At 49.0% G+C, this 26,206-nt stretch overlaps 1 protein-coding gene across 1 annotated transcript in view; it reads right to left on the bottom strand.

Moving 5' to 3' along the window:
* Positions 1-258: 258 nt before the first annotated feature.
* MCTP2 (multiple C2 and transmembrane domain containing 2) overlaps positions 259-26,206 on the bottom strand; it is a 105,120-nt gene continuing 79,172 nt past the window's right edge. Inside the window, exons 18-23 of the mRNA XM_036411842.2 lie at positions 18,594-18,716; positions 17,505-17,546; positions 10,782-10,891; positions 8,194-8,303; positions 4,508-4,605; positions 259-1,696 (exon numbers count right to left, since the gene is read on the bottom strand). Coding sequence (XP_036267735.1) covers positions 1,628-1,696; positions 4,508-4,605; positions 8,194-8,303; positions 10,782-10,891; positions 17,505-17,546; positions 18,594-18,716 — 552 coding nt within the window. The 3' untranslated portion in view covers positions 259-1,627. The remainder of the gene's footprint in view (positions 1,697-4,507; positions 4,606-8,193; positions 8,304-10,781; positions 10,892-17,504; positions 17,547-18,593; positions 18,717-26,206) is intronic.

Here is a 26,206-nt window from a genome sequence, read left to right as displayed (position 1 = left end):
ATAGTCGGGAGCGAGACAATGAGGCATTGTTTACACAGAAGACGGAGACACTAGTTCCACAAAAGACACTCCCGTCGGTAGCTATTGTGTGGACCACGGAGAGATGTGCTGCAGTTTTTATAATTTCTGCAGGACCCTTAGCCAGCCAGCGTCCTTAACTGAAAGTAAATCCAATCGTGCAGGGATCAGGCTGGGCCGAAAGCAAACCCGGGGAAGATCGGAGACGAAGAGACACAGACATGGGGGAGGAGGAGATGATAAGGGTTAGAATCTTTGGTGTTTCATAAACATTTTGTTGGAAGATTATTAAATGGCAGCCCAGAGAGGGAGGAGGGGGGGAAAAAAACAACACCATGGTCAAACTTACTGTGAAATCAGATCTTCCCCCTCCCATTTCCTTTACAATATATATTACATATACATAGATAGAACAGTACAATACAAAGGAGGTGTCGACAAGATGCAATCTTGAGACAACGGACATGTCACTTGAAAAGAAACTTTCATATTTCATATCATACATATGCACAACATTGGAACTGTGACGTGGGGGTGGGTTTCTGTGAAATGGCAGGGTCTGCAGGGATCAAAGGAAGGAAGTGGTATTTTTCTAGGGAAAGGGCTGAGAGATACATTTTTCTGGCGGGCAGCTTATTGTACCCATAGGAGGGACAAAAGATCAAGTGGAGCTGCTAAAATATTTCCACTTTCTGCTCAAAAAATGTGGGCCAATGAGGCGATGATGACCACCAGGAAAGCAGCCACATGTACTCATCCCTGGCTCCCCGGCTGGCCTTGACCTAAGTACTCTCAGAATTCATTCATTCACTCATTCATTCATTCATTCATTCCCTCCCCTTTCCTGGCCATTTCCGTTTGGAAAGAAGCACAAAGCCTGACTGGAAGAGACAGTGCTTTAAGACACCTCGACACCCTTCGCTCTGGGGCGGTGTGTTCCCTCTGGACCCTCCCGGCACCCACTGCCAGCAACAGGCCGTGACGCAGAAGGACGTGACCGGGATTCCACGTACAGATCTTCAGGAGTCACGGCTGAACGGTTCCCGAATAACAATCGGGGCTAATCCTGGTCGTTATTGAAAAATCTGTTGTTGATAAGATGCAATCGTTGGGTGGATGATGTCTTATCCAAGACTTGTTAGCTCCGGGGAGAGGGGGTGAGAAGAGAGAAAAACCACCACCAGGGACTCACAGGAGCAGCCATCAGAAAGGAGCATTGGGGTGGGGCGTGGAAACAAGGGAATCTTCAGGAGAACTGGCCGCTGGCGGTGTGGACACAAGTTCAAAGTCCTGTCACAGCACGCCAGGGGTCCCTGGCTGTTCTCTCCTCTCTGAGACGACGGGGAGGTACGTCTTGTGGTCTCCAGATGGCCTCCTTCTGCTGGGCCAGCCCGCTAGGCCTCTAGGCCATCCGTGCATGTGTGTGTTCCCGTGTGCGTGTTCCCATGTGCATGTGTGAGCTTGAAGAAGGAGGGGGATGACATACCGGGTGCCACACCACACACGTGTCCAGACCCTGGAGCCGCCGAGAGAGCCCTAAGGTGGGTCCGATGGCCCAAACCTGGACAGGGACGCTGGGCCCCGGGTGGCGAGTGTCTGTCTGTCTGTCCTAGGGCACACTGCGCTTCTTGCGAAGGGGGCTCTGGCCTCCGCTGGGCCGCAGCTCGGCGAACTGCACCTGTGAAAACACAGGGACGTGACGCGGGCGGCCGGGTAACCCTAGCCCGCCGCCCCGCCTGTTAATGGCTCCCCGGGGGGCGCACCGAGGCCGAGGAAGGAAGGTTCAAAGGTAATGAATCATTTTCCAAACACAGGAACGCGGGGGGATCCGTTACAGGAAGGATCGGGGGAGGCACATGCATCGCTTCTGGAAACCAAAATATTAGAAGCAGATTTTTTTTTCTTCTTTCCCTTTTTCTCTCTAATGAGATGCGTGGGGGTTCCTCTACCTGGCCCGGGCGCTGCTGGGGGATTTGAGGTGTGTGTGTGTGTGTGTGTGTGTGTGTGTGTGTGTGTGTGGTGTGTGTGTGTGTGTGTGACCTTTATGGCGAGCTTCATCACAGCCCTGTGGGAATGTCTACGGTAAGTATATGATACAGCGACTTACTAAGAGTTATTCGTTTAAGAAGTTCTAAAATCTTGGGATGGCGGGAGGGGGGAGAGAAATCTCTGCAAATGATATGCCATTTGTTTTGCCAGAGAGGGAAATCATGTGGACACTGATCCTGGCCCCAGGCTTCTATAGATTCCTCTTAAGAATGAATCTCATTTCCAATGGGATGGCTGAAACATCTGAGATAACTAGGTCGACGGGGGAGGGGGGAAGGGGGTGGGCGTGGGGAGTCCCAGTGGCAAACTGTCTGTTTGTGTTAGTAGAACCCCGAGGATCTTACTGGTGAACTCAATCTCCTGGGGAGAGTCTCTGGCTGTGTTCCTGTGTATTCCAATTGGATGCACGCTCCGAGGGGCCGCTGTGGGCACAGACATAACCCCTGGCCAGGCTCAAGGGCACCTGGCATTCTCCAACGATGCGGGCCAGCCCTCCCACTGCCACTCCAGTGCCCTAACCCTCCCACTGCCACTCCAGGGCAACACCATTGCTTTCGTGTGAGCCTGCCCAGGCTGACGGCGGAATGGCTTTATGTAAAGGCATGCATGGCAGACCACCTGTGCCCACCACTTGGCGCATCTGTGCCAAACTCTCCAAGGGCGTCAGGACCCTGAGCTGCAGTTGGCCAAGAGCAGATGCGTGAACTAAGAATAAAGCTCTGTTTCCTCACAGGGAATGTGAGGGTGCCTGGGGGATGGGGCAGGGGACATACCTGTGATCTTCAGTGCAAACCAAGCAAGGGCCAGGTGACTATTTTTTTTTTCATTGATTTTTTTTTTTTTACAGAGAGGAAGGGAGAGGGATAGAGAGTTAGAAACATCAGTGAGAGAGAAACATCGATCAGCCGCCTCCTGCACACTCCCTACTGGGGATGTGCCCGCAACCAAGGTACATGCCCTTGATCGGAATCGAACAGTCCCGCAGGCCGATGCTCTATCCACTGAGCCACACCGGTCAGGGCCCAGGTGACTATTTTATAATCGTGCAATGCAGATGTCAATGCGTCAAAATTCACATTTTGTGGAATACATTTTTTTAAATGTATTTTTATTGATTGCAGAGAGCAAGAGAGAGAGGGAAGAGAGAGATAGAAACATCAGTGATGAGAGAGAAATCATTGACCAACTGCCTCCTGCACACCCCGGACTGTGAATCGAACCCACCACACCTGGGCATGTATGTGCCCTTGGCTGGGAATCGAACCAGTGACCTTTCGGTTCCTGGGCTGACGCTCAAGGGCTGGGTCACACCAGGCCGGGCTGTCGAATACATTTTAACAGAGAACTGTGTCAACATGGACGCTGAAGGGACAGAACATCACAGGGTCTATTTTAATCTCCAGGATTTGGCGCGAAGGGGAGAGAAATCCTAGGGCTTTCCAGCCCTGCCATCCTGAGAGCCACCCGGTGTTCCAAGCACCGCTGTGTCACAGCGGCACAAAGTGAAAATCGATGCCAGCTTTGGGATTCTCTCGGACGATAACGTACTGGGTCTTTTTGGCCACATTTCACGCCACTGGCCTCCCACCTACCGATTCTATGATCCCTAATTCTCTGTTACAGAGGCTGCTGCCCGCCCCCCCGACCCCGGGCTGACATCAGCCTGTTGGTTGGGGACCCAGCTCGGGCCACTGGAGGGGACTCGCTCATCTTGTCGCCTCGGCTAATCTCTCTGTCTCCACAGAAACCGGACGCCGCCGGACTAAGCGGCCATCCCCTGTGAGTAATACTTCTGATTGATCTCCGATCGCTTCCCGCCGCCTCTACGTGCACTGGAGGAAGTGGGGGCGCTGCCCTCGGCAGCCCTAAATCTTTAGAGGGGACGAGATACCAGGAGATCATCAGAGCCAACGAGAATGAAGAGAATAGCGGAAACCGGTTTGGCTCAGTGGATAGAGCGTCGGTCTGCGGACTGAAAGGTCCCGGGTTCGATTCCGGTCAGGGGCATGTACGTTGGTTGCGGGCACATCCCCTGTGGGGGGTGTGCAGGAGGCAGCTGGTCGATGTTTCTCTCTCATTGACATTTCTAGCTTTCTATCTCTCTCCCTTCCTCTCTGTAAAAAGTCAATAAACTATATATATTAAAAAAAAAAAAAAAAAAAGAGAGAGAGAAAGAATAATCCTCCTATGCCCTACTTCCTAAGTCACTCTTTTTCAGGATAATTTCCCCCAGTTATTTCATGCTTTGGGGGTTCGAGGTTTCCTGGTCTCCTCCCTGCAAGCCGGGCCTCTGAAGGGTTTTTCTGCTGCGTTATCTCTATTATTCACACACTGGCACAGCCTCAGGCCCCGGGACCGGCCAGGCTCCCGTGTAGGGGAGGAGGGGAAGAGGGAAGGGGGCGCCCCCCAGTGGTGGTGACCCGTTCCTGCATTTAGTTACCTTTTGGACATCCGATGGCACCCGGGAGAGGAAGTCCAGGAGCTCATTGTTGTCGATGGCATAGGGGTTTCGGAATTTCTTTGTGAATTTGTTGATGCCTGGAAAACAGTAGAAACACAGGGGAGATCTCGTAGTGTCTGTCTGTCTGTCTGTCTTCTTTTTTTTTTTAGAGAGAGAGAAAGGAAGAGAGACTTAGAAACATCGATGAGAGAGAACCATCGATCAGCTGCCTCTTGCACACCCCCTACTGGGGATGTGCCTGCAACCAAGGTCCATGCCCTTGGCTGGAATCGAACCTGGGACCTTTCAGTCCGCAGGCTGAGGCTCTATCCACTGAGCCAAAACCGGTTTCGGCTGCCTGTCTGTCTGTCTGTCTGTCTGTCTTTACATCTCACCCGGCTGAGCGAGAAGGGGCGTTCACAAGTAAGAAATTAGTGCGAAAACCATCACTGCCCCCCCACCCCCACCCAGCCAACCATGCCCATGAGGCTGTCCTGGGGAATCATTCACAAATGCCTCTTCTGGCGGGAAGGAGGGAGGGGTGGCATGCGAGGGCCCCCGCCTCCTGGGGCTGTGACAATCCCATTACAATCCCAGCAGCAGCGAGGTGCCAGGGACACCCAGGAAAACCGGGGAGCGCACTGGCGTTTGGGGGCGACACTGATTCACAGCCTCCTGTGCCAGGCAAACGCATGGCCCGGGCGGGCACAGACCTTCATCAGCCCGAACAAGTCACAGCTTGGGGGCCGCAGAGCCGGGGGGAGGTGCGGGGCCTGGGTTGTGCTGTGTGTTTTTTGTGGAGTTTTTTTTTTTTTTTTGGTGTTGTTAAAAAGAAGCTGCTGAAATCTACCCCCACCCCCCTCCCTCCTCCAGCTCATTTTCACAGGTTTCGCTTCTCTCCCTGCAAGAACAAAACTCGACATGTTGACTGTACTTCGAGGCGGCGGGAAACTGTGAAAAGTTATTATTGGAAAATTATCTTCCTAGGGCTGGCTAACTTAATTTGCAGGAGGCAGTCCAGGGGGGAGGGGAGGGGGTGCGGGCTGGTCTAGGCAATGCAGTCTGAGCTCATTGCAGCCGGGGACCGACCGTGATGACAGCCGAAGCCGGTGTGGCTCAGTGGATAGAGCATCGGCCTTCAGACTGAAAGGTCCCTAACCGCCTTTTGTCTCCCACACTGCTCCTCGCCTGTACCCACGACTCAGGAGCTGTGTTCTGTTCGGCAAATGCCAGCCCTTTTCTCACGATGAGTGTGAGAGGGTGAAATGTGAAGGTGGCTTTAAGCTTTGCCATGGAGAGCCCAGCAGCACGGGTCAGAGCGAGAGGCCTTGCTAATTTGAGGGGATGCTGAGTGGATTCTCGCCCCTGAGGTGTCTACCTTGCCTGGGCTCCTGTTCCCCAGCCCAGGCAACATTTCATTGTATTTTTTTGTTGTTGTTGTTCGTTTTTTTACTTTTTATTGATTTCAGACAGAAAGGGAGAGGTAAAGAGAGAGAGAAACATCCATGATAAGAGAGAATCACTGATTGGCTGCCTCCTGCACGCCCCCTACTGGGCATAGAGCCTGCAACCCGGGCATGGGCCCTGGCAGGGAATCGAACTGTGCCCTCCTGGCGCTCACCACTGAGCAACACTGGCCGGGCATGTTTAACTGTTTAATGATCCCTAATACACATACACGGTTGGATGTCCCTCTAATTTCATTAGTAACCACGACTTGACTTTCATTTAAGGGGCGAGACTTCCTGGATGGCCCTGTACCTGACAGGAAGCCAATGTCCAGGCCATTTCCTTGTGGAGGGTCAGGCGTACACCTGCTTTGCAAATGGCGGCCAGGGTGCATAGAAGTGGTTGCACATGATCCCTTTGCTCCCAAGTCAGAGCCGCGCTGTCTTTCTCCCCTCTCTACCCCCACAGCCAGCTTTGTGTTTCTATCTTAAACTCTCAACCCTCCCTCCCTCCCTGCACCCCTCCCCTCCCCGTGTCCCTTTAAACTAAAATACACTCGCTGTGTTCTAAAGGCGTTAATTTACAGCGCGGGCTCTCTGGCGAAACGGCACAGGCAGAGACGCACCGAGAAAGGACGTAGTGTCTATTGTTAATTATATAGAGAGTGCGCATCTGGAGTCTTCACAATGCACAGCCAGGCAGGGATAATATCCGGGCCGATCAAAACACCACATCCTTAGTTACTGAGAAGATTATAAACCTGCACAGTCGCTCCAGTGCGCCAGAGCGCAGGCCTCGCCCACAATGCACTGAGTCTGGGTGAAAAACTTAAGACTAGAAAGTCATAAGGCACTCAGATTGCAAGCTTCAAAAGCACGCCTTTTCAAAAGCATATATATATATATATATTGAATATATATATATTGGTTTCAGAGAGGGAGGGAGAGAGAGAAACATCAGTGATGAGAGAGAATCATGGATCGGCTGCCTCCTGCATGCCCCTGACTGGGAATCGAGCCTGCGACCCGGACATGTGCCCTGACTGGGAATCGAACCGTGACCTCCTGGTTCCTAGGTCAATGCTCAAACCCTGAGCCACGCCAGCCGAGCCTGTCTGAGCCTCTTAATATGTGAAGATCCCAATAGTGACGACAGTGGGAAACACCACAGCAATCATAGGTGTCAAGTAACGGAAAACCAGCCCTGACACGGACTCCTGTGGGGAAAGCCGAGTGGCTTCTCCCACTTTAATTTCACCCACAGCCCACCATCGCCCGCTATTCACCACGCGACTCCTATTTTATCCGACCACTGGCGGGGGTAGTAAATGAAGTCATGCCGTCCACTTCCGGTTTGCCATTTCCGTCTCTGCTTTTTGAAAACCCGCTAACCTGTATATGGGAGCACCATTTCCCCTGGTACACATTATAGCTTCCTCTCCTTTCTGGTGCTGGTTAGGTCATCACCGAGGGCCCCGCATTCACCCTCTCCCCCTCTGCTTCTGGGTTGAAGTACTGGATGGGGTTGGGCTAGGTTTTCCTGAAGGAGGGGACGGCGTGTCAGGAGCAACCTGGCTGCTCTCACATATTGCGAAGGGCACGGTGCAGGTGTGCGCTCTCTGCTTGAATAAACGGCGCAGACGGAAGGCCGCCTGACCGCAGCCGTATATTATTCCAGGGGATTTACGGCTGCGAAGGCCGAAGGGAAATCACACCCGCGATCCCATTTTTTTAATCGGTCACACGCCTTGAAGGAGCGACGCTGACCATGCATGCCATCGGGCCTTTGCAGGGAGGTCCCGCATTCCTGGCTGCCCAGGTGTTTTCTTCAAGCTCGTGTTTCACTGCCTGCCGGCAGGAGCACGCTGGAAGTTCACAGTCACACTTTAGGAGTGAAGACTTGGCCCTGGCCAGTGTGGCTCAGTGGATAGAGCATCGGCCTGTGGACTGAAGGGCCCCGGGTTCGATTCCGGTCAAGGGCATGGACCTTGGTTGCAGACTCGGTTTCTGGTGGAGGGCATGCAGGAGGGAGCCAATCAATGACTCCCTCTCATCATTGATGTTTCTCTCTCTCTCTGCCTCTCCCTTCCTCTCTGAAATCAATCAATCAATCAATCAATCTATATATATATATATATATATATATATATATATATATATATATATATGTTTTAAATAAAGAGTCGTTGGTTCTTACCTGGAATGGACTGCCAGCAAAAGGACCGTGGCCAAACTTACCCCAGATTAAAACGATGTAGCGGAACGGGACGAAGTACAAGGTGATGGTGGCGGCCGCCAGTATCAGACAGGCCAGGAAGGAGAGGAACGGGACCGTCCAGTTAAACGTGCTGCAGGCAAACCACAGAAACGTCACTTTCTCTGGCGCCGGACCGGCTCCATGCATCCATTTGCTCAGGTTTGCGTCTTAGCGATACAAGCGGAAACGGCCTACTGGGAAAGTGTCTTTGAAAACCTGGAGATGGACGTCTGCCGGAACGCCTGGGCACCAGAACAACCTTCTTCAGGAGAAGGTCAGCAGAGCAATGGCCACTGAGCCTCTTCCCGAACCAACAGTTCCAAAGAGAAGGCTTGGCTCTCAAATGTGATTAAAGACGGCAATATTGTCTGGCCAGCGTGATTCAGTGGATGAACATTGATCAACGAACCAGGAGGTCACGGTTCGATTCCCGGTCAGGGCACACGCCCGGGTTGTGGGCTCCATCCCCAGTAGGGGGCGTGCAGGAGGCAGCCGATCCATGATTCTCTCTCGTCATTGATGGTTCTCTTTTTTTCTCTCTCTCTCCTTTTCCCTTCCTCTCTGAAATCAATCCTATATAATAAAAGCCCAATATGCAAATGGACCTAATGGCAGAATGAGCAGTTGCTATGATGCACACTGACCACAGGGGGCAGGTGTTCAATGCAGGAGCTTCCCCGAGCCCGCAGGCCCCAGGCCAGTCAAGGTGGGTGCCAGCAGGGGGGTCCTCCCCTCCATCACCCCACTGGTGCCCCAATGATCATCCCTGATCACCAGCCAGGCCTCGGGACCCTACCCATGCACAAATTTCATGCATCCGACCTCTAATAAAAATATATTTAAAAAAAAAAATACAGACCATTTCAAGTACAGTAAATGCAACCCTACTGGGGGAGCCTCACGCTTGGGGATTTATGTAAGTCTTTTATTTGCCGGTTGCCAATAGTTGGGTGGAAGTTTTCCATGGTCCTTAAGCACCAAATTACAACGGCATTTCAGCAGAGTTACACGGGACAGCCCCCTGGCTTGCCGAGCAGGGACATGAAGGTCACTGAGCTCATGAATGGCCAAAGGAATTAATCGGGGCCGAGCCTTCCTGTGTGGCAGCTGGGCGAAAACAGTGCCCTGTTCATGGCTGAAAATATGTCCCACACGTGGCCACCACAGCTGTGCTGGGGCAGCCAGCCCTCGGAAGCACTGGGGAGAGGGCAGAGCCTGTTTCAACTGCTCTGCCCTCTCCTCCCGTCAGACACATTTCCGTGGTCATTATCTGCCACACAACAGCCACGTTTGTCTGTGAGGGACGTCCGGGCACAGAGATGCTGTCACCCAAGTCATCGCCTTCCTTCCTCGGGCTTGCCCTCACTCCACAGCCTTGCATCCTCACTCAATTTCTGTTTAAAATACATTTTGATTGATTTCCGAGAGGAAGGGAGAGGGAGGAAGAGACAGAAACGTCAATCATGAGAGAGAATCATGGACCGGCTGCCTCCTGCATGCCCCCTAACTGGGGTGGAGACCACAACCCGAGCATGTGTCCTTGACTGGAATAGAACCTGGGACCCTTCAGTCTGTAGGCTGACGCTCTATCCACTGAACCACACTAGCAAGGGCTCAATTCCCTCCCCCCACCCCCATCATTGGCTTTTGCAAGCCACTCAAGTCCCTGAATGATCTGCCTCACCTCCAGGCATGCCAGGACCATGGTCTATGGCAGAACATGCTAACTCACCTACACGTCCCTGTACCTAGCACAGACTTGGGCTCTGAGCCTTGGCGCAATGGTTTGTACCTACTGATGGCCCCAATCAAGGGTTCTATGCCCAGCTCCCATTCCCAGAGAAGCTGACAATTTGCGGCAGTGGCAGAATTTCCCTCTATCTGTTTCTCTCATACATCTCTTTTTGGACTGGTCTGATCTCTTCCCTAACATCATGTGGTTCAGACAAAAAAAACAACAACACAAAAACTCCTTTAAAACCTATCTGTGTCCCTTTTTATTTGTGAACTAGAGGCCCGATGCGCGAAGATTCCTGCAAGAATGGGCCTTCCTACTCCTGGCTGCTGGCACTGGTTTTCCTCCGGCACCCAGGCCTTTGCTCCAGCCACGGCAGAGAAGCCAAGCCTCTTTAGTCTTCGCTCCAGGCCTGCGTATACAAATTAACCCACCATCTTTGTTGGGTTAATTAGCATACTCACTCCTGATTGGTTGGTGGGCGTCGTGACGGTATGGCCAATTTGCATCTTACTTTTATTAGTGTAGATATGATATCTTTTTTTTTTTTTTTTCTAATGCAGTTTATCACCCAATCTAGAGTCTTTTTTGAGAGTGAGCGAGACACTATCTGTAGTTAGGCTGGGCCATCTGGTCACCCCAGTTCTGAGGCATTGACCAACTGTGAGACTGACAAGGCCAAAGAGCAAACCAGCCAGAGTTCACAGGGCTTGCCTGATACCATGGCTTCCGTTTTGGGGGATCTGCATTTTCTGACTTCACACTCCCCACCCACACCCGCCCTTGCGGACGGCAGCTCTCATTCAAACGCCGTGATACCGAGGTAGGACTCACTTTTTAATTCTTTCTCCAAAGGAAGCTACTTCCTCCAAGATGTTCTGAACCGTGGATACGATATCCTGAACCATGTAGATCCTCTGGATGATGCCCTTCTTCTCAGATTCCTAAGAAACACAGAAACAAAACCGGGCTCAGTTAAGCTCTTGTTATTGTTCCAGTCTAGAAAGGAGTGTACTGTGTATAAAACAGCATGGTTATCATCCACAGAGAACCCCTAAGACATGCCACATTTCTCGCAACATACACTGAGAGTGGCCAGATTATGATGATCTCTCAACACATACCAATAATCTGGCCACTCCATGTATCTGTATCTCCAATGGGTACCAACAGCATTCTAGTCTTTTGCTGGAGATCAACAGCCTATTTGCCCTGAGCTTTCTATCAGCCAGTGCAAGGGGGAAAACGGATCAGGTGCGCGATTTATAGTATCTTTGATATCAAATAAATGAGGTGCTCAAGAGAAGTACACGAAGTGGCCAGATTGTGATGCATTCAGGGATCATCGTGATCTGGCCGGTCAGTGTATATTGTTATTGATTAACGCTGGTCTTGTGGTCCCCTCGCTCTGCGATCCAGGCAAGTACCTGACCCCTTTCGGAGTTGCAAATTCGTTATGGAGAAAAGGGAGATCATAAAGAGTCTTTGGAGAAGTAAACATCACATGGGCACTTGTTAAATTCTAGTCACTTCACACACCTAAGCCCATCCCCTTCAAGAATTCAAAGAGCCGGGCCGGTGTGGCTCAGTGGTTGAGCCTCGACCTATGAACCAGGAGGTCCCGGTTCGATTCCTGGTCAAGGCACATGCCTGGGGCCGTGGGCTCCATCCCCAGTAGGGGGCGTGCAGGAGGCAGCCGATCCGTGATTCTCTCTCATCATGGATGTTTCTCTCTCCCCGTCCCTGAAATCAACAAAATAGATTAAAAAAAAAAAACATAAAAAAGGATGCAAAGGAACAGAAGGCCGCATAAGCAACTTCTGGTCTAGTCAACACAGTCCAGGGGTTGATTCAAGTTTCAAGAGCCATGAGCTTGCGGGACAAGCCTACTCATGTTGCCCAGCGCTGCATGAGCTTATCTGCCAGCACTATCTGCTCCATGCTGGCTTTATTTACACGTTTCCGATGGATCCGGGGAATGTGGCGGTAACACCGTTTAGCAGACACAACATTCCACCGGCGGCTGCTCCCCGGTTCCCCAGGAGGCATCACAGCGATTCATTCAAAGGGACAGGCCCGCTGCCTCCCGCGCTGACGTTCTCCCGAACACGAGTGGCTTCCAATTATTCGAGGGAAATGAGGAATAGAAACGGTGATCGCCGCTGGTGCCACTCAACAAGCAAGCCAGGTCACAGCGGCGGACAATGTATTTTTTAGATTTTGAGGACGAGTGGATTTAAAAAAATTAAAAAAAAAAAAAAAAAAATGTGTATATATATATATATATATATATATATATATATATATATATATAAAACTGATTTTTTACAGAGAGGAAAGGAGAGGGACAGAAAGGCAGAAACATCGATGAGAGAGAAACATCGACAGCTGCCTTCTGCACACCCCCTACTGGGGATCGAACCCACAACCCGGGCATGCGCCCTGACGGGGAATGGAACTGTGGCCTCCTGGTTCACGGGTTGATGCTCAACCACTGAGCCACGCCGGCCGGGCTCACCTTTCTCTTCTGTTACCTAAGCGAAACCAGAGGCACAGTCCTGCGAGGTAACCACAGTGGGACAAAGCTTTGTGACATGCTGAGACCCTGAGCGGTATTTGTCCCAAAGCCATCCGTGTCACATTTCAACCTCACGTCCTTCCCAGAGGTTTCAGCCATCCAGAGCAAAGAGACTGCAAAAGGGAATATGTTTGGTCTGATTCCTCCCACTGACGAGGAAAAGCCTGCTGTTTGAAGACATGCAAACACGATCAACATCAGAAACAGAGTGAGTGGCATCAGCATAGAAAAAAAAAAACACAAAAAAACACACAAAACAAAACAAAACAAAAGCCTCTCTCAACATCTGTCAGAACAAGGAACAAGAAGCAGTATTTCCGATGCACAAGATTACAAACGGGCCTGCGGGAAGCCTGGCTTACCAAACTGGGAACTGCCTTCAGGGCTTCTGCCCACGAGATGTGTTGTGCGTGCATGGACACACACACACACAGACACACACACACACACAGACACATACACACACACACAGATGCACACACACACAGAGACACATACACACACACACAGATGCACACACACAGACACAGACACACAGACACACACACACAGACACAGACCCAGACACACACACGCAGACACAGACACACAAACATACACACACACAGACACAGACACACACAGAGACGCACACAGACACACACAAACATACACACAGAGAGATGCACACACACACAGACACACACACATAGACACATACACAAATACACACAGAGATGCACACATACAGACACACACACAGATACACACACACAGACACACACAAACATACACACACAGAGAGATGCACACTCACACACAGACACATACACACAGAGACACACACACACACTGACACACAGAGACACAGGCACACACAGAGACGCACACAGACATACACACACTGACACACTGACACACACACTGACACACACACACACACACACACACACACACACACTAGAGTGCACGAATTTTGTGCACCGGACCTCTAGCATTCTATAAAATCAGAGCCTCTGGCCGTATTCTGTTAGACCACCTGTGTCAAACACAAGGCCCGCGGGCCAAATCCGTCCCGCCAGGCCTTGCAATGTGGCCCGCACCGCGCTGTCATCACTGCACTCCGCTGCGTTTCCATCACAATGACAGTTTATGACTGTTCAGTAAACCATTCGGCCCGCGATTTAGGCTGGATTTTAGATTTTGGCCCCTTCTCTGATTGAGTTCGACACCCCTATGTTAGACAGTACACATTAGCTCACAGAAGGACAGATATTCCATCTAATTTATAGTCTGGGATATCGTAGTTCACAATATTTGGGAGTGACATACAAGTGTAATCCTTAGAGAAGAAATTTCTAAGCAAATCCACAAGCACTAGGGTTATTGAGCCTGGTAGTTAACTAGGATGAATGCTGCCTCGAAAGGTCAGATTATTAGCATTCCTGGATTCCTTCTCAAGGCAATGAGGCCAAACGCTCTTAAGGACGGAAAATGTGAGCTAGTTGGCATGTCGGGGGGGTGTGGGGTGTGTGGGAAGGCGGCAGGAAGTGAGGAAGCCAATCCCTTCTCATCGGAACATGCATAAACCCATCATTAAGATTTGGCTGGGATCCATTTTAATATTAAAGTCCCAGAGCTGAGATGGTACGGTGGGGACGCGAGCAATTAAATGACTTCATCACTAAAATTCATATTAAATCAAATTAAAAGCAGTTACATCACAATGGCCACTTATTTTATTCCCTGGAACTTATCCGTGAGCAGGTCCTCTATAACACTGCCCTGTATATCGTTCCCATCGGCTCTGAATATCGAAGGAAGATACTCAACGACTGTTCATCTTTCCAAGATATTCGTTGACTTTTTTATTTTTTATTTTTTTAAATATATTTTTATTGAGTTCAGAGAGGAATGGAGAGGGAGAGAGAGATAGAAACATCCATGATGAGAGAGAAAATCATGGATCGGTTGCCTCCTGCACACCCCCCTACTGGGGATTGAGCCCACAACACAGGCATGTGCCCTTGACTGGTGTGGCTCAGTGGATAGAGCGTCGGCCTGCAGACCAAAGGGTCCCAGGTTCGATTCCGATCAAGGGCATGTACCTTGGTTGCGGGCACATCCCCATTAGAGGGTATACAGGAGGCAGCTGATCGATGTTTCTCTCTCATCAGTGTTTTTAGCTATCTCTCTCTCTTCTCCTCTATAGAAAATTAATAATATATATATATATATATATATTTTTTTTTTTTTTTTAAATATCCTCGGGTGAGGATTAACAAAGAAAAGAAACGAAAGCAAAACTGTGGGAGTCTAATTGGGAGTCTAAGTCACCCCCGTGGCCTTCTGACAGTGACGAGGGAGCGGGAGGCTCACGGTGATGTCATGTGACAACAACCCCCGCGGCAGACAATCAAAGGCTGACGGAGCCCAGGCCGCGGCCTGGTCTGAGTGCGGGAGACAGGCGGGCCCTGGGGAAGCATCCGTCTCCCCAGAGAGCCGCACCCCGGGGGCCGGCGGGCTTTGATCTCCCCCGTTGTCCGCCGTGGTATGTGGTGGGAAGGGGTGCTGGCAATTAGGGGGTGTCACCTCCAAGACGGATCGCCTGGAGAGAGAGGAATTAATTCCCTTTCTCCTTCTGATCCGGGAGGAAACGGCCGAGTGTTTACAATTTGTAAACGGTTCCTGTCTCGCTGGGCGGGTTACACTTCCCAGAAGTGGGGTCTGTCATGTGTAACACGCAACAGGAGCGGGGAGGGCCGCGTGAGCGAGCCCTGGGATGCGGCCTGTGTGTGCGGCTCCGTGAGCACATGTCTGTCATACATGGAGAAGAGATAATCTATTGCAGTATGGGTGCGAATGGTGTGAGCTCTGGAGGTCTTCATGTTAAAATCCCCCCAGTTACAAATCTCTTAAAGAAGCGAGAGAGAGAGAGAGAGAGAAAGAGAGAGAGAGAGAGAGCGCGCGCGCGGCTCAGTGGTTGAGTGTCGACCTATGAACCAAGAGGTCACGGTTTGATTTCCGGTCAAGGGTACATGCCCAGGATCCCCAGTAGGGGGCGTGCAGGAGGGAGCCGATCCATGATTCTCTCTCATCATGGATGTTTCTGTCTCTCTATCCTTCTCCCTTCCCTCTCTCTCCAAAAATCAATAAAAACATGTTAATAAAAAAATAAAAAATAAAAGACTTGTTTCCTTTGGTGGGCCTTCCCAGCATGCACTTTGGCCTGGCTATCCCTACTTCTCAAGTTCAAGAAGCGATGTACCACAGAAGCCACACAACATCAATCCATCGTGAAGAAAGTTGCAGCTGTGTGACCTTTTTATTCTGAAAAAAATGGCAATCTACTTTAAAAAATATATATATATTTTACTACTGGATGTCATTATCTTTGCTATGAATGATCATTTTCACCTCACCAATAAGAGTGACTCTGGAATCCCTTTAACTCGCTACAAATGGGCAAAGCCATCTCTTGATTCATTTTAAGGCCCTTTGTGCCATGGAGCCAGTGTTTTTAAACCCATTTCTAGCTGAAACCGGTGTGGTTCAGTGGATAGAGCGTCGGCCTGCGGACTGAAAGGTCCCAGGTTCGATTCCAATCAAGGGCATGTACCTTGGTTGCGGGCGCATCCCCGGTGGGGGGTGTGCAAGAGGCAGCTGGTCGATGTTTCTCTCTCATCGATGTTTCTAACTCTCTATCCCTCTCTGTAAAAAAATCAATAAAATATATTTTTTTAAAAACATTTCTATTCCCTGGGCATTTTATATGGGATCCTAACTGTAAAGACTTCCCCCACCTTCTCCTTCCCCCTCCAGCATCCTAAAGGCTAAGCCAGGCATACCCCCATACCCACAGGTTCTGGGGACTGGCAGTCCATTAAGCTAGCAGCCTCGAATTTGGCATTTCGCTTTTTCTTTTTTTCCCTTCTTTCTTCATTCTATTCCAGAAGGTTTGTCTGCAAGCGTAATGACAACAGAAGCGGCGGCTCTGAGAAGCTCTCCCAGGAGAAGGGAGAGGACAGATGTAGGCAGACGGAGAGCCGAGCTCACTGCCAGCAGCAGCTGGGGAAGTGACAGGCTCTGACGTGGGTGGCCGCCCTGCGGCGTGCGGGCCGGAGACTGAAGGAGGAGCAATGTCACTCTGTTTGGGGGTGACTTCCCGGGCCACCCTCCCTCCGCCCACCTCCCAGACGCCAAGGAGAAGCGCACCTTCACCTGCAGCCAAGGACAGCCTGCCTATCGTTACGCTTTTTTATTTATTTTTAATATGTTTTTATTGATTTCAAAGAGGAAGAGAGAGAGAGATGGAAACATCCATGATGAGAGAGAAGCATGGATCGGCGGCCTCCTGCACGCCCCCTACTGGGGATGGAGCCTGCAACCCGGGCCTGTGCCCTGACTGGGAATCGAACCGCGACCTCCTGGTTCCTAGGGCGGGTGTTCGACCACTGAACCATGCTGGCTGGGCCTACAGCGAGGCTTTTTGTTCTATTTCAATGACTTCTTACATTTTGCCCCTTCCCATCCCCATTTTCACAAATGGATGAAAAGAAAAGAAGTAAATAGATACGTCTTAGTAAGGGATACCCTTTGTAAAGGGTAAGAATATTTAATATGATGGCTACTCTATAGAACAAAAATTAAATAAATAAAAAAAAGCGTTTGACACAACCTGGAAGGAAGCTGTCTGCTGAAAACGTGAAAGTCCCGCCCTGGCCAGTGTGGCTCAGTGGATAGAGTGCCGGCCCTCGGACTGAAGGGTCCCAGGTTTGATTCCGGTCGAGGGCATGAACCTCGGTTCCAGGTTCTCTGGCCCGGGGCCGGGTGGGTGCAGGAAGGAGGCAACCAATCGCTGGGTCCCTCTCACATCGATGTTTCTCTCTGTCTCTCCCCCTCCCTTCCACTCTCTCTAAAAGCCAGTGGGGAAATATCCTCGGATAAGGATGAACAAAACACAAACAAAACAAAGGAATGCTCCCTCCTTGTCTACTCACCTTGTCATCTTCGTCCTCCTCCTCCTCGACTTCCGTGCTCTCCTGAAAGGAAGCCCAACAATATGTTAATAAAATATCGGCAGAAATGACCAAAGGCAAACTAAACTCATTCACATGAAAGAAAAAAACGTCTACAGCCTGAGCCGGTGTGGCTCAGTGGATAGCGTGCCGGCCTGCGGAATGAAAGGTCCCGGGTTCGTTCCAGTCAGGGCGCACAGGCCCGAGTTGCAGGCTCCATCCCCAGTAAGGGGGGTGCAGGAAGCAGCTGATCCATGATTCTCTCATCATTGATGTTTCTCTCTCTCTCTCTCTCTCCCTCTTCCTTCCTCTCTGAAATCAATCAAAAAAAAAAAAAAAAAAAGAAGAAAAATGTCTACAGTGCTAGCCAGTATGGCTCAGTGGATAGAGCACCAGCCTGCAGACCAAAGGGTCCCGGGTTCGATTCCGGTCAAGGGCATACACCTCCGTTGCTGGCTCCTCCCCGGCCAGGGACCCTAGTCAGGGCGGGGTATACAGGAGGCAACCCATCTATGTGTGTCTTTCACAACGACCTTTCCCTCTGTCTCTCCCTCTCTCTTCATGGATGCTTCTATCTCTCTTTCCCTCTCCCTTTCTCTTGGAAATCAATAAAAAACTTTAAAAAAAATATATATATATATATATATATATATATATATATATATATATATATATATATTTTTAATTTTATTTTTTTTTTAAAGATCTAGCTAAAACCGGTTTGGCTCAGTGGATAGAGCATCGGCCTGCGGACTGAAAGGCCCCAGGTTCGATTCCAGTGAAGGGCATGTACCTTGGTTGCGGGCACATCTCCAGTGGGGGGTGTGCAGGAGGCAGCTGATGGATGTTTCTCTCACATCGATGTTTCTAACTCTCCATCCCTCTCTTCCTCTCTGTAAAAAATCAATAACAGATAGATAGATAGATAGATAGATAGATAGATAGACAGATTTTTTTAATATACTACTAGAACATGGACATATGCACAAGGTGGATCCTTCAGGACCAAACTAAATGGACCTGGGCCAGGCTTCAGTAGTGCCCCTGGCTTCTCCTGGGACCCCGGGTCACCTGGCAGTCCTGGGTGCCGCTCCCCTTTCCTTTCACGGGTTCGAGGAAGTTGTAGGCGAAGAGCAGCAGCAGCGCCAGGGGGACCATGTACAGCTCGAAGTTCCACACGGCGACCACGAACACCTGGGGGAAGGCAAGAGCAGGTCACGGCCCGAGAACACGGAATGGGAACGATCCTCAATGCCCACTCCGTGGCCTCGGAAATTAAATCCAGACTCTCACTGCAGCAGCTTTTAGAAACGGTACAAACAGCCGAAACCAGTGTGGCTCAGTGGATAGAGCGCCGGCCTGCGGGCTGAAGGGTCCCAGGTTCGATTCCGGTCAAGGGCATGTACCCTGGTTGCAGGCTCAATCCCGGGCCCTGGTTGGGGCAGGTGCGGAAGGCAACCAATTTGTATGTCTCTCTCACATTGATGTTTCTCTCTCTTTCCTCCTCCTCCTCCTCCTCCTCCTCCTCCTCCTCCTCCTCCTCCTCCTCCTTTTTCCCCTCCTCCTCCTCCTCCCTTCTACTCTCTAAAAATCAATGGAAAAATATATTTTAGTGAAGATTAACAAATATACATTTGTTAATATATATATATATATATATATATATATAGAGAGAGAGAGAGAGAGAGAGAGAGAGAGAGAGAGAGGGAGATATAGATCAACTATTGGTTCTTTCCCTCCTAAAATGGTCATAATTTCCAGCTGTGAGAATCAGACAATAAATTTCTCATTATGTGTTATTTTTTGTTGTTGTTGTTGTTTGTTTGTTTTGCAGACACTGGCAATGGAGCAGTTGAAAGTCTGATTTGGGCAAATACATCGTCCAAAGCCATGAGCAAATTCTCTACTTGGATTAAAGGGAGGGAGAAAAGAACCCTCACACAGTTTTTCCCCAGAAAGCTGGGTGTCTTGAAGAGGTCAAGCCGAAAAAAAAAAAAAAAATTCCATTAAATGTACCAGGAAGCGTCTCACTCATTTCCGAAGCAGAACTGTGGGCACGCTCCCTGTTAGAAGAACAATAGGGCTCTGATTGTCCGCTAAGTGGACAGAGTGTTCTAGAAAAGAGTTCTCTGGGGCCCTAGCTGGTGTGGCTCAGTGGATAGAGCGTCAGCCTGCAGACTGAAGGGTCCCAGGTTCAATTCCAGTCAAGGGCTCATACCCAGGTTGCAGGCTCGAACCCCAGGAGAGGTATGCAGAAGGTAGATCAATGATTCTCTCATCATTGATGTTTCTCTCTCTCTCTCTCTCTCTCTCTCTCTCTCTCTCTCTCTCTCTGTCTCTCTCTCTCCTTTCTTCTCTGAAATCAATAAAAAATTTTTTATTGTATCCTCTGACTTTGGGCTGCAATTACAAATAAAAGCTTTAACTTAACACGTTAGGCTTTACTCCTTCGTGTCTGTAGAAAGACTGGATCAGAATGAATACCGCAAAAAAAAAAAAAAAAAAAAATGCTATGGTGCCCTAGCCATTTTGGCTCAGTGGTTAGAACACTGGCCTGCAGAATGAAGGGTCCCGGGTTCGATTCCTGCCAAGGGCACATGCCTGGGTCTCGGGCTCAATCCCCAGTGGGGAGCGTGCAGAAGGCAGCCGATCCATGATTCTCTCTCATCATTGAAGCCTCTCTCCCTTCCTCTCTGAAATCAATAAGGGGTGGACAGAGGGTTCTAGAAAAGTGTTCTCTGACTCTAGCTGGTTTGGCTCAGTGGACAGAACGTCAGCCTGCAGACTAAAGAGCGTTGGCCTGTGAGCTGAAGTGTCCCGGGTTTGATTCCTGTCAAGGGCATGGACCTTAGCTGCGGACACATCCCCAGTAGCAGGTATGCATGCGGCAATGGATTGATGTTTCTAACTCTCTATCCCTCTCCCTTTCTCTCTGTAAAAACATATAGATAGATAGATAGATAGATAAATAGATAGATAGATAGATGATAGATAGATAGATAGATATAGATAGATAGATAGTTCAAATGCAAACCCAGAAACTCCCCGTTCCAGTTTTGGCCAGTTCTGTTCAAAAATATCTATTGCACCATGAAGATAAATGGGCAATGGAAACACATGTGAAAATAACCACTGCTAAAAGGTACTCCCCGAAACAATGATGTGTCTAAACTGTAAACCCCCGGAAAAGGAGAGTTTGATGACAGGCAGAGCAGAGAGTCTTGCTCCACTCTCTTTTCCCTGGGAGCTGATCCACGCAAGCACGGAGTGGGAATCTTGGCAAAGGCCCTTGGAAAAGCAGGAGGCAGGTGTTCAGGTAACCGCGGAGCCAGGGAACGGGTTATTTTAATAAAGCTATTCGACGTGCAGCCCCCGAATCCGGAGGGGCGACCAGGCTGGGGCCAGTCGAAGCGATCGCCACCTGTTAGCCCTGAGAAATCAATTAAAGTCCCACGTCCAGCCAATAACACGTGGCTTCGACCTGAGACATGTGGGTGGGTCAGAAGAAATCCACAGGAAAACCTATACTCCTTGCTGACACCCGTGTGGCTCAATGGATAGAGCGTCAGCCTGCAGACTGAAAGGTCCCGGGTTCGATTCTGGTCAAGGGCATGTACCTTGGTTGCGGGCACATCCCCAAGTGGGAGATGTGCAGGAGGCACCAGATGGATGATTCTCTCTCATCAATGTTTCTAGCTCTCTATCCCTCTCTCTTCCTCTCTGTAAAAAAATCAATAAAATATGTTTTTAAAAAAATAAAAAAAAGAAATTTGGGGTGGGGAGGGAAAAGGAGACAAAAAGAGAGAGGAAAAGAGAGAGACATTCCTGCTGCTCTCCATCCATCGCATCCTGGGGATCCTGTTTCCTTTTGGCGAATTCCAAAAATTTCTCCAAAAGCTCTCTCTCTTTTATTTTTCCCCCCACCCCTCCTTCAGTGCGCAGTGCTGGGCCCCGTCTTTCTGTGCGAGAGGAGAGATCTGACTTTGCGAGTTGAAAGTGAGGGCAGGGGAGCCATCCCGAGTGTTTTAGTAATTAAACGAATATGCATAATGAACCATATGCCCAAAGGGCCTGTGCTTCGTGTGGGCCAGATTTTTGTTTGAATTTTTAATTTTTATATACAGATGAGACAGCCCGCCTCGGCGCCCAGCGGTGGGAGGGGTCAGGCAAGCGGAAACAGAGAGAGGGGACAGCGCACTCAGGGGCCGGAACAGGAGACACGAGAGAAATTCGCTTCTGGAGATGGGGGTTCAGATGGGTCCCTCCTCCCCGCCAGCCCCCCCCCCCCTTTCCCACCCGCTCTAGCAATTGTCATCTGCTCAGGGCTGCAGGAGACTTGTATAATGAATACACTGACAGCTCTGTACAGTTTGAGTAAAATGCAGTGGCACCAGCTGAAAAGTGTGAAAATCCCATGGGGCAAAGGAAAAAAAATTTTTTAAATATATTTTTATTGATTTCAGAGAGGGAGAGGGAGAGACAGAAACATCAATGATGAGACAGAATCATCTTTTGGCTGCCTCCTGCACGCCCCCTATTGGGGATGGAGCCTGCAACCCAGGCATGTGTCCTGACCGGGAATCGAACCCTGATCTCCTGGTTCATAGATGGATGCTCAACCACTGAGCCACACCAGCCGAGCAAGGATTTGTTCTTTTTTAAAAAAATCCTTCTACACCCATCATTCTGACTACCATCTTTAAATATATATATATATATATATATATATATATATATATATATATATATATTATTGATTTTTTACAAAAAGAAAGGAAGAGGGATAGAGAGCTAGAAATATTGATGAGAGAGAAACATCCATCAGCTGCCTCTTGCACACCTCCCACTGGGGATGTGCCCACAACCAAGATACAAGCCCTTGACTGGAATCGAACCTGAGACTTTTCAGTCCGCAGGCCGACACTCTATCCACTGAGCCATACAGGTCAGGGCCGAGGAAACGTTTGAAGTTCACTCTTCCCTAAGTCTTTAACCAAAATAACGGAAATGCGAAAGGCCGCATTTGGGCGTGAGGGCGTTGAGACCAGACTATGAAAACAGGCCCGATGGAGAATCATCGGGAAGCCTCGGACTGTGTGCAGCCTCCCCTTCCGAACATAGATACACCCTGGTTCCCACAACGTAAACATGGGATGGAATGCACACAGCACGTCGCCATGGAGCCATAAATAACGCCTCCGCCCGCCTCCCCATCCATTCCGTGCTGACGCCTCTGATCCCGGCTGGGAGTCCTGATCTAACGGTCTCCCTGGCCAGACAGATGAACTCCCAGGGCAGGCAGAAGACCAACACTGACAAGGAGCCGTCACCTTCTCGGCTTTTAAATCCTTTAAGGAAGCACGGAAGCAATCAGAGAGAGGGGGGTAGTCTTTGCTGAGTGCATTAACTCGCTCAGACCTCCCAGACCATAGATCAGGCCTCGGACAGACACATAATGCTTCCCTCAGGCTTTCCAGCCCGGGCCTTGGATCTCTTCTTCACGGGTGTGTTGCAGTAGGTGTCATCTAAGGAGGAGGCATCATCATTCGTAGGCACTGCTGGCCACTAGCTCTGGGGCTGGACTGCAATCGAGAAAAAGCAGGAAGCCCTGGCTGGTGTGGGTCAGTGGATAGGGCGTCAGCCTGGGCACTTGAGGGTCCAGGGTTCCATACTGGACAAGGGCACAGGCCCGGGTTGCAGGCTTGATTCCCCAGTAGGGGGCGTGCAGGAGGCAGCCGATCAATGATTCTCATCATTGATGTTTCTCTCTCTCTCCCTCTCCCTTCCTCTCTAAAATTAATAAAATATGTTCCAAAAAAGAAAAAGCAGGAAAATCAGCATAATCCTCAGCAGTGTTTCTTGTATTTTTAAGATGAGGATGAAACTTCTGAGCCATAGTCTTTCACAACTGCCTTAAAATATATATATATGTGTGTGTGTGTGTGTGTGTGTGTGTGTGTGTGTGTGTATATATATATATATATATATATATATATATATATTTTTTTTTTTTTTTTCCCCCCAGAGAGGAAGGGAGAGATAGAAATATCAAAGATGAGAATCATTGATCAGCACGCCCCCTACTGGTGATTGAGCCCGAAACCTGGGCACGTGCCCTTGACCAGAATCAAACCTGGGACCCTTCAGTCCGCAGCCTGAGGCTCTATCCACTGGGCCGTCTTATTATTTTTTCCAGCTACATCGTCCACCCTGACGAAGTGGCTTTAGCTCCGTTACTATGTTTAGGTCCCTCGTTGAGCAAAGGGGCATGGGGTGGGGGACGTTTTCCAAGCATTGGGTGCTTCTTGTCCATAAAATGAATCATTGAGGGGAACGCCCTGTGTGATGCACAAATAAACACGCTGTGTGATAAAGCTGGAATATGCAAAGGAGAGCCGAGGGGGAGGGGGAATCAAATAAACTCCTCGCACCACATGCTTTCGGACCCTCGTTCATCCTGCGGGCCTCACGGCAGGCCTCTGCACAGGCAATAACCCACTTCCTGACACACACATCCTGTCCCAGCGGCTAAGCTCGCCATGGAAGCGCGGCCTTTAGCATTTGTTATAAACGTTCTCCAGAACTGCTTACCACCACGATCTATGTATTATTTTTTTTTTAATGGATTAGATTCTGATCAACTGCTAACAGAGCAAAAACTGAATATTCTGTGGAATAGGTTTTCTGAGGGTCTGACGTGCTTTCTGCTCTCATCTCTCATGAGTGAGTAGAATGGAAATTGAAACAGAATATGAGAAGGCTAGGAGGTTTCTTTTCATTTGTTTCTTTCCCTCCTTCTTTAATTATAAGAAATTCAGGTCCGGCCGGTGTGGTTCAGTGGTTGAGTGTCAACCTATGAGCCAGAAAGTGATGGTTCAATTCCTGGTCAGTGCACATGCCCAGGTTGAGGGACGGATCCCCAGTGTGGGGTGTGCAGGGGACAACCATTCAATTATTCAATCATTGACGTTTCTCTCTCTCTCTCTCTCTCTCTCTCTCTCTCTCTCTCTCTCTCTCTCCCTTCCTCTTTGAAATCAATAAAAATATATTTAAGAAAATAACAAATCCTGTATCTAACAATATGGTATATAAGACTTTATTGGCTTTTTTTTAAAATATATTTTTGTTGATTTTTTTACAGAGAGAAAGTGAGAGGGATAGAGAGTTAGAAACATAGATGAGAGAGAAGCATCGATCAGCTGCCTCCTGTACACGCCCCACTGGGGATGTGCCCACAGCTAAGGTACATGCCCTTGATCAGAATCAAACCTGGGACCCTTCACTCCGCACACCGATGCTCTATCCACTGAGCCAAACTGGCTAGGGCCTTATTGGTTTTTAACTTCCCCATAATACTTAGTGAAATGTTCAGAAGAGAGACAAGACTGAAATAATTTGCTCCAGGCCATCAGAGATGTCTGTTGATGACACTCAATATCTAAAACCTAAAGCATTTAAACCAAAATAATTATATTTTCTTAGAATCAGGGCAGATCCCCTCACAAATGTGCACTGGAAAAGGTTTTTTTTTTTTTAAATGAGACTACCAGAAGAGGAGCTGAAAATTAGCTTTATGTTTAAGCAAATCACTATAGCCTTAGTATTTTCAGACCCGAACTTAAGAAAAAAAAAACTGCAAGTGAAAATAGATATATGCAGAAAAAGCAATTTAAGAACTTTTGAACCTTAACTTGCAGAAAGAAACATCTACTGAATGTTTCAGTGTTGCTTTGACCATGTCTAATGTCCAAAATAAAATAACAAAAATAATTGAATAAAATGCTATCACAGCCACTATGCCTGGTCTAGTGTTTTAAAAAGACATTGTGTAGGCTGCATGTTTCACTCTGGATAAAATAGCTTTCAAGAAATGGGTGATCCTGCTCGGATTACAACTAACCTTCGACAATTAGCAGTGGGGAAGAAATGTCCTCTGGAAACAACTGGATTTGATACTTTAATGTGAAGATGTGTCTGTACACACACACACACACACACACACACACACACAGAGCATTATGCCTACCCAACTTAATACTGAATAGCAAACAATTTCATAAACCTCATCAATGGCATGGCTGGCTATCGGCCGAGTAAAAATAAAAGGGGTGGGGGAAACAGGCTTAAAATAGTCATTTGTGCCTGGCCAGTGTGGCTCAGTGGTTAAGCATAAACCTATAAACCAGGAGGTCACAGTTCAATTCCTGGTCATGGCACAGGCCTGGGTTGCAGGCTCCATCCCTAGTATGGGGTGTGCAGGAGGCAGCCAATCCATGATTCTCTCCCATCATTGATGTTTCTCTCCCTCTCTCTCTCTCTCTCTCTCTCTCTCTCTCTCTCTGCCCCTCTACCTTCTTCTCTGAAGCCAAATATATATATATTTTTAAAAACGGTAATCTGCCATAGGAAAGCTGTACCCACTCAGCTGGAGATGAACACGGCACAGAACCACTGAGAAAATTATTATAAAAACAGAAGACACTGCACAACATGCGAATTTCATTTTTCGCTAATGATTTCTGCATGCAGATGACTGCATCAAATTAAAAATAAATTGCTGAACTTCCAACCCCCAAGCAGCAGTAAGCAGGTATTCAACTTGGGGATTTCCTTCATTTATGAGTTTCTATCGCCACCTGCAGGCTTTAAAGTGAACTTGAGCCATGGGCAGGCTATTTGCTATA

The sequence above is a fragment of the Pipistrellus kuhlii genome, unplaced genomic scaffold (assembly GCF_014108245.1).
Source record: "Pipistrellus kuhlii isolate mPipKuh1 unplaced genomic scaffold, mPipKuh1.p scaffold_m20_p_42, whole genome shotgun sequence".
Lineage (NCBI taxonomy): Eukaryota > Metazoa > Chordata > Mammalia > Chiroptera > Vespertilionidae > Pipistrellus > Pipistrellus kuhlii.
This window is presented reverse-complemented; position numbering and strand designations above follow the sequence as displayed.